An 8,624-nucleotide genomic window follows, 5' to 3' on the forward strand; every position below is an offset into this window, starting at 1 on the left:
AACTTTAAGTTATTAAATTTAACTTAGAAAAATTTATAGATATTGGGGATTATTGTGTAGTAAATTCATAATTAATTTATCTATAGTAAATTTTATAATTGTAAATTATATTATAACAAATGTTATAAATAGAATCATTCAATCTATTAGGATCCATTGGGGCACTTAGTTGGTATATAGCAATTAATTCATATTAATATAATTCAAACCAAATGTCTAAGCGAGTTGCTATTTTTGGGACCAGTGGCTCTACAAGTGATTTTTCTCATGGTATAAATCAACACATTTCTCAACCTTGCATGTAACTTATGCCATCCTTGCTTCATGCGAATTACTTATACTTTATTTGCATTTTATTAATGACAAAGTTACATTTTCTTCATCTTCATGCAAATCACACGTTTAATTATTAATATGCAAGTTTCATAATTGTCATTTTTACGCAAGTTATATTTCAAGTTTCGAATAATAAATAAGTTAGTTATGGTTTTTATTCTACATGATTCATCAAGTTGTTATTTCAATTAATTAAATTATACATGTTCAATTAAGTAATTGTTTTCAAGCATGATGTTTTCATAGCTCTTAGTTAGAAAATTAAATAAAGGAAGATGGAAACCAAAACCTAACAGCGTTCGTATATACAGTGGCTCTGGGTCACGCTTACGGGTAATGCCGTCGTGTTGAACTACTGCACTTAATGCCTAATTAATCTGCATCAACGACGTCTGTGGCATCGTCCCTATAAATTGTTAGGGAGTAATAAGGGACACTTGGAAGTTAAAATCCAAGGGGCGGGTAATCCCTCTTGGATCGATAATCTAACAAGATAATCCTTAAATGATTTTACATCCATTGAGTTAAACCATAGTAAACCCCCGTTAGTGTTGATTAAGTAAAATGCTTTTATGAAATTGATTTAATCTTGAAGAGATATTGGTGATTGACAATTTGGTCAAGGGTGACGCTTATGATAGGTGTTAGGATGTAGTTGTTTTAGGCCACAAACAATAGGCCATCTTGAGCCTTTGTTTAAGTGCTACCACCATGGGTAGCAACCGCAGAGAAACTGTCTGCGACATTGACCCTAGAAAGGGTTGCGTACCCACTAATCAATTTACATCAAACCATAGAGTAGAAAATAGAACTACATACTTTACGACTTGATCCCGTGTCGAAACGGGTATGTAGGCAGTCTTGGGACGGAGTTGTTCCCAGTACTCATGCGTTCGTGGGTGGGGTCTAGGCTTGGTAAGGAAGGATTGAGTAGAATCCTAATTTGAAAGATAAGTATAATAAAATGGAGAAAGTAATTCAATGCATACTCGGAAGGAATCCCTTATGGATTCGCTTGACTTCCCGAGGCTTTAAGCCAAATTCCGAGGCAGAATTCAAGCTTGTATTATGTTATTTAAATTACTCCTAAGGACAGCGACCTCGGTGCACTTCTGTTAGAAGAGTGTAGTACTTAGTGAGTGGCTCAGGACCCGAATGGTCCCGATGAGTCTAAGTCTCTGGCCAGAGCACCTCCTATCCCGATTGGATAGATGCCTACCCCATATGGGTAGATGCCTATCCCGTATTGGATAGATGAAATCTTATGTCCCGTATGGACAGATGCCTAACCCGTATGGTTAGATGCTCATCCTGGATGGATGAATGCCTAATCCAAATGTATGGATGCCCAGAGTATGCGATTGAATCAAACACAAATGATTAAATTAAACAAAAAAAAAGAATGGTCAATTTTGTTGAGTTAATTATGGTGAGTTATTACACTATATCCATCATATCCATCAGATCGTTTTGAAACTACAATCGCATTTGACTTAGCAATTTTTAACTTGTTTCTCGCTATATAATACAAACAATTCTTTTGATTAGTGCTTATACTTTCCAAATAGCTGTTGCTAAACAATAAAACAAAAAATGATCTCTTTTTGATTGGCAATCAGGATCTCCTTTGGCTCTTGCAACGGAAACCTTGACTTTTGCAGACTGACTTGGCGATTTTCATAATTTCTACTTTGGCACTTCTGTATTTTTTGTGACATCTCCTTTTAACAATGATTTGTCATTTCACAACGACAAAACATTAAACAGTGAACTCTTCTTCTTCCAGCAGTTAGACTTAGTTTTTGACTATAAAAATCTCTGTCTCCACTATTTTCAACAGATGGCAGGTTCCATCCGACTGTTGCAATCATTCAAATGAATATTTCTTGGCAACTGCTAGCATGGTCCATGATCCTCTACTCCTAGTAAGCATGACCGACATGGCTCTGATACCACATGAAGAAGGAAACAGGGGGAGAGCAAAAATAAAGGAAAATAGGCGAAGAACAAAAATAAAGGAAAACAGACATAAACATTTATATTGTTCAAAATAAAATATTACTCTTGACTGAACAAGTTGACCTATGGCTCGTTCATACAATCACCATTACATAAACTGAAACATCTTGCAATTAACTAAGATTTTACTTCTTGCTTCAAACTTGATAGATTACACCTTACATCTTATAGCTCTTACGGAGCTGGACTCTGAGAAGAGTGAATACAAAACATAGAGTTATGCATTATATAGAACTTGGCGCATATGGTAGATAAAGAGAGAAGATAATAAAATAATACTTTCTAAGTCACCCACAATCTATGTGAAATCTATAGTTAAGACAGTTGACAGGTTGAAAGATATCAAATCAAATCTTGCCAAAATATTTCTTCATTGCTTGTCTTCAATGCGAAAGAGATATGATGTGCATACAGAGGAGATGAGACATGACAGGTTAGTCAGGGGTCGTTGGGAGCAATCCCAACAATATTAATCTCAAGGTGGTTTCGCATTTTTTGATGCATGTACTATGCTAGATATTTTTTTGGTTGATGACACCCCCATTGAGATGTGTGAGAGAGACTATTGATGTGGAATATAAAAAATTCAAGATGTGCTTTATTTTCCCTCACTATTAAATAATATCCTATTATTTTATTAGACCATTCACACTAGTTTGATCGAAAAATGTTAAGATCAATCCTAATTCAATGGTTATAAGTCCATGGCTAATAGTGAGGAGAGCAATACAGTTAGTGCTGGCCTAACATGAAGGTGGTGCAGAAGGTTCAGCATTCTTTCTTTTCTGTCCCGAGCCAGATGAGTTGCAATCAGAGCCAGAGAAGTTGCAATGCTCAAAGAACTATAATCGAGCGAGCGAGTGAGATGTATTTTAGTTCTATAGTTGTAGTGGGGAGAGAAGATCATTAAATTTGGATAGATTAGAGGAAAAGGGTTCTTGAAAGTCTTCGGCACTGGTTAATGTAAATAATTTGCACCAGTTGTAAAAATGAACTCTATCTAAATCACACTTTTTATCACTACAACATGTTACTTGGAGATTCAATAGATATGAAGAGTTTATTCCATGATGAAGACATTGAAGAGAAGATATAGATGGAAAAACAATAAGATTTTCTATAGATGCCTTAGGTTGCAAGCTTAGAAGATCTATATGTGACCTAATATTGGCCCCTTATGCTTGGTATGTCTTGAGATATACTTAATATCATATAGTTTAGTTTTCTTGTTTTTATTTTGATTTGAGCTTATATATTATACAATAAGATGATTAAATCCTCATTCTAGTTTTATATGGTTAAAAGAACTATAAGAAGAAGATATATTTTTTTAAAATTAGCTACTAGTATAAAGAATGTCATAAAAAATAATACAATGATAATTAGTTTACAAAATGATTATAAATGCTTATCAATAAATAACTCAAAAGGTTAAAAAAAAAATTCTATTCTATTTTAATAAGAATGAAATAAATCTATCCTACACAATATTAAAATAACTTTTTTACTCCAGACTTGTAAGATTCATAAATCAAAACAATAATTAAAATAAATGTAATGTCTATGTTCTATTCATCACATATGTTAAGTAGATTTTAATATTACAAATCACACATATTTTATAATCAAATTCAAAATAAATATAATAAATAAAATAATTCATTTCATCATCAAGACACATTTCTCATTGATTGGCCCTACCTAATGGTCTATAATGAGAACTATCTCTTGTTGATGCAACTACTTAATTTTCCTCAAAATTATAAAATAAGTATATTTAAAACACTAATTATTTCAATTATGCTTCTTCGAATATCACCTTCAAATATCACATGATTAAACATTCCTTATGTGATTCCCTCAAGTTTTTATATAAGATGACTCATAATATTTTACTAAAGTTACATAATATTTTTTACCATTTTCATAAAAGTATATTAGAAACAAGAAACTTATAAATAGGTAAGAAACTTATAAATAGGTAATTGCTATAATAAAATATTCCATCATAGATATTTGCTGACTAATCAATTACATCTTCATGCTTGGTTATAGATACTCTTCTACAAATGATAAATAGTGTTTATTGGTTGCAAGAAAAACTGACATGAAGTTGATCCTTTGCATATCCTATTTTTTATAAATTATAAAAATAAAATCAATTATTAGTAAACATGACTAGGTATATATTTTTAGGTATTTTAACTCAAATTCAATTAAGTAATTTATATTTTCATTTAATCCTATAAATGGCTTAGAGGATAGGGAGTATCATTAGAAAGAGTGAAATTATCATTAAAATAATATGGGTAATTATACATTAGCATGAGATAAATAGGTATATAATTTAACATCATCTTCAACCACATTAAAAAGTAAAATATTCAATCTAACATAGCTTTAATACTATATTAGAGAACTATGAGAAAGAAATTGGCTATAGTTGGCTTCTTAAGCTGCCAACTTAAGTACTTTTTTTAAGGGGTTCAAAAATTAGATGACACAAGATGAATTACTAGAAGATATTCATGATATGATCCTTGAAGAAATTAATCCCAATGAGAACTAAACATTTTATAATCACATTTTTCATCTCCATCCTAGCCACATTGTACTGCAATCATTTATTGGAAAGGATCGACCTTGTTAGATCTAGTGAAAGTTACACTTTTAGCAATACCTCATTTTCCTATGTCTTTCCCCAAACTGGTAAATTTGCTATCCCTTTTTGGGCCTTGTTTTTGGATTTATTGTGCAAACCATGGGTTGGGACCTTATTCAAATGGAGCCACACAATTGCAACATGTTTTAATTAAATGGGGTTCTTTGGAATAAGGTGGTGAAGGGCAATTTTCTGAAAAACAGATTCACTGGTAAAAATATCTTCTTCATTTATAAACTAGGAAAAGATTACATTTTATAGAAATACAAAACATTGTAGATATTTAAGAAAACACCTACTTCTAACTACCTGTTACTGTAGACATTTTAAGATGTCTAACAACTAGTTACATTATTGACCATTCACAGTAATAATATTAAATATTACTCTAACACCCTGCCTTAATGGTCAATCTATCAAAAACACCAAATTGCCCCCTAAATTTTACAAAATTATCCAAGCTCAAAAATGGTGTGAGAATATTTGCAGTCTGCTGACGGAACATACTGCAACTAAATTGATCTGTCTTCTACCTACTTGCAGATGTAGTGACAATGAAGCTCGACATGCTTGGTACATTCATGGAAGACTGGATTTTTGGCCAATTTGAGCACCCCTTGATTATCAATATATAAGGGAGAAGGACCTACTTTCGGCATCTGCATGTTAGAAAGCATTATTCACAGCCAAACTGCCTCACATGCGGCCTTAGCTGTTCCCTGGTATTCAACTTCGACGGAGGAAAGAGCCACGACCTGTCGCTTCTTGCTGCTCCACGTGATGACACTAGTACCCAAACTGAATACATACCCAGAAGTGGATTTTTTGTCATCCATTGATCTTGCCCAATCTGAGTCTGTATAACCAATCAACTTTGGATCATTGCAACTGCTATACAAAATGCCATAGTCGGAAGTGCCTTTCACATTTTGCAACACTCGCCTTCTTGCAATCCAATGCTCATCTTTTGGGGTTGTCCTAAAGCGAGAGATGTAGCTGACAGCAAAATAGATGTTAGGTCTAGTGGCAGTGAGATAGATGAGGTTGCCTATTAGTTGTCTGAATTCGGTTTCATCTACTGCAGGTGAATCAGACTTGGTTGATAACTTCAGCCCTTTCTCCATGGGTGTGGAAGCAGGTTTACAATCTTGCATTCAAAACTTGTCAAGCAATCTATAGGCATACTTGGACTGTGAAATAAAGATACTGTCACCAGACTGCCACACTTTGACACCTAAGCAATAATGGAGAAGCCCCAAATCTGTAATGTCAAAAGATTCGCACAAGTCCCATTTGATGGCTATAATCAAATGTGCTAAATTACCAGTAATCATCAAGTCAACCATGTAGACAACAATATCATCACTGAAAAGTTTTACATATAGATTAGTGCCAGAGGGACTGCGCTGAAAACCATGTTCAACCAAATACTGATCAATATTGAAGTACCAAGCCTGAGGGGCTTGCTTCAAGCCATATAGGGATTTTATCAATCTACAAACCTGATGTTCCTTACCAGGATCCTTGAAGCCAGGAGGTTGAATCATATAAAAATTTTCTTGCAACTCACCATTGAGTAATGCACTCTTAACATCCATCTAGTGAATTTTTTATCCAAATTGAGCTACAATGGTGAGAAGAAGATGAATGGTATTCATCTTGGTAGTAGGAGCAAAACTCTTCTCATAGTCAATACCCTCCGACTGTGTAAAATCCCGAGCAACCAATCTAGCCTTGTACTTATCCAAAGTACCATCTGCATGATACTTGACTTTGTAAACCCATTTACAACTAATAGTTTTCTTCCTCGGAGGCAAATTCGAAAGAACCCAAGTGTTATTCTTTAGAAGACTATGGTATTCTATCTCCATAGCCTTTTCCCACTCATGAATTCCTTTAGCCTCAAAATATGTTTGGGGCTCATGGATGCTGTGGATGTTGGGCATAAGTGCAAGGTTGACTATATTTTGTTGCTTTCTCTTGCAGTGAACTAATCTATCCTCAAGAATATGATCATCACGAAGATCTCTTATAGTCTTGGCCCACAATTTAGGCCTAAGGGTAAAAGTTCCAACATCTAGCGTTGGAGGAACAACATCCTTTGGAGTTGCTAGAGTAAAATCATCTAGATGTGAATCTTGTGAAAAATCAGGTGGTGTTGGAATAGTAGATTCCTCATCTTTAGAGTTAGAATGCTTTGAAACCCTCCCATCATGGGAACCAAGAGGAAGATGAACCAACATCAGGAGTCTATATAGACAGAGTCACAGGAGTACGAGTAGTAGGCATGAATGGACCAGTAGTCTCATCAACTGCAACATCATGATTGAAAATGAGACGATCTGTCCCCACATCATTCAACCTGTAAGCCTTGTGGTTGTCACTATAACCAATGAACATAAGTGTTTGGGTCTTTGAATCTAGCTTAGCATGATTAGCGTTTGGAACCATACATGAGCCATAGAACCAAAGACTTTCAAATGCCCCACTTTACGCTTGCGTCTTGACCAAGCTTCTTCAGTAGTCATCTTCTTATTGGCATGTGTAGGTGACCAACTCAGAAGGTAGACTGCAGTGTAAACTACTTCAGCCCAATATTTCTTAGGAAAATTTCTATGTTCTTGAAGAGGGGACAAAGACCTGTGAGGTGGATTAGTTAATAAGCATGCAAATCAAACATATAATTATATGAAATTGAAAGACATAATTTGAAATGCTTAAAACAAGAATAAGAATGTATATACCTCACAAACCTTATACCTTCTCCTTCGGATGGATCTTGATGAAGTGAAGGCGCCCTTGGATGATGCTCCACTTGATGTGCTCCTCTTGCTTGCTTGATGTTGATGGCTCTCCAATGTTGTGCACAAATGAGATGGATCTTGGAGGATGATGGAAATGAGATGATCAAGTGTGGATGAGATATGATTTGAACATGATAAGGATGTTAAAGTGATTTTCCTAGGCTCAAAAGGGCAGCATAAGATTACTAAACTTGGAGATGAAAAATGAAGGGATGACATCCTCAATTTATAGTAAGAGGAGAGGAAAAATGGATGGCTAGGATGGATTCAAGATGAAGGGCTAGGATTGCTTGTGAGCTCCCACAAGGCCCAAGAGAGGGTGTGGAGACCAAGAGATATGCCTTAAAGGCATTTCTTGTCTACACACTCCTCAAGGTACATTGGGAAGACTTCCCAAGGTACCTTGAGAAGAGAAAAAAGCATTGGGAAGACTTCCCAATGTGCCTTGAGAGGAGCAAGGGATGTGACATTCCTTGAAGAATGGGGAGGAGGAATTTAAAATTCTCCAAAAAGGGATAATCATGGGGATTGGAGGAATAAGAAGGAATTAAAAATTCCTTGGGAGAGGAGATGCCTAGAGGATTGTGAGATTTTGAAAATCTCACATTCACCTAGGAAAAGAGCATTACAAGCTAGTGGTTGGATGGAAGGGACAAGGAGTTGACTTTGTGGGTAATCATGATGATTAGCCATTAGTAGCTCATTAGGAGGGGGATTAGAGGAAATGTTAATTGGGATTAGGATTTGTAGGAGGATTTGATTAGGTGAGAGAATGAGTTGAGGGAATTAAAAATTAGAAGAAT

General features: G+C 35.0%; 1 protein-coding gene across 1 annotated transcript; it reads right to left on the minus strand.

Moving 5' to 3' along the window:
- Positions 1 to 5,697: 5,697 nt before the first annotated feature.
- LOC131874419 (secreted RxLR effector protein 161-like) lies at positions 5,698 to 6,141 on the minus strand. Its single transcript, XM_059217793.1, has one exon. The coding sequence runs from the start codon at positions 6,139 to 6,141 to the stop codon at positions 5,698 to 5,700; it is 444 nt and encodes a 147-aa protein (XP_059073776.1).
- Positions 6,142 to 8,624: the final 2,483 nt, after the last annotated feature.

Source organism: Cryptomeria japonica, chromosome 3 (assembly GCF_030272615.1).
Source record: "Cryptomeria japonica chromosome 3, Sugi_1.0, whole genome shotgun sequence".
Lineage (NCBI taxonomy): Eukaryota > Viridiplantae > Streptophyta > Pinopsida > Cupressales > Cupressaceae > Cryptomeria > Cryptomeria japonica.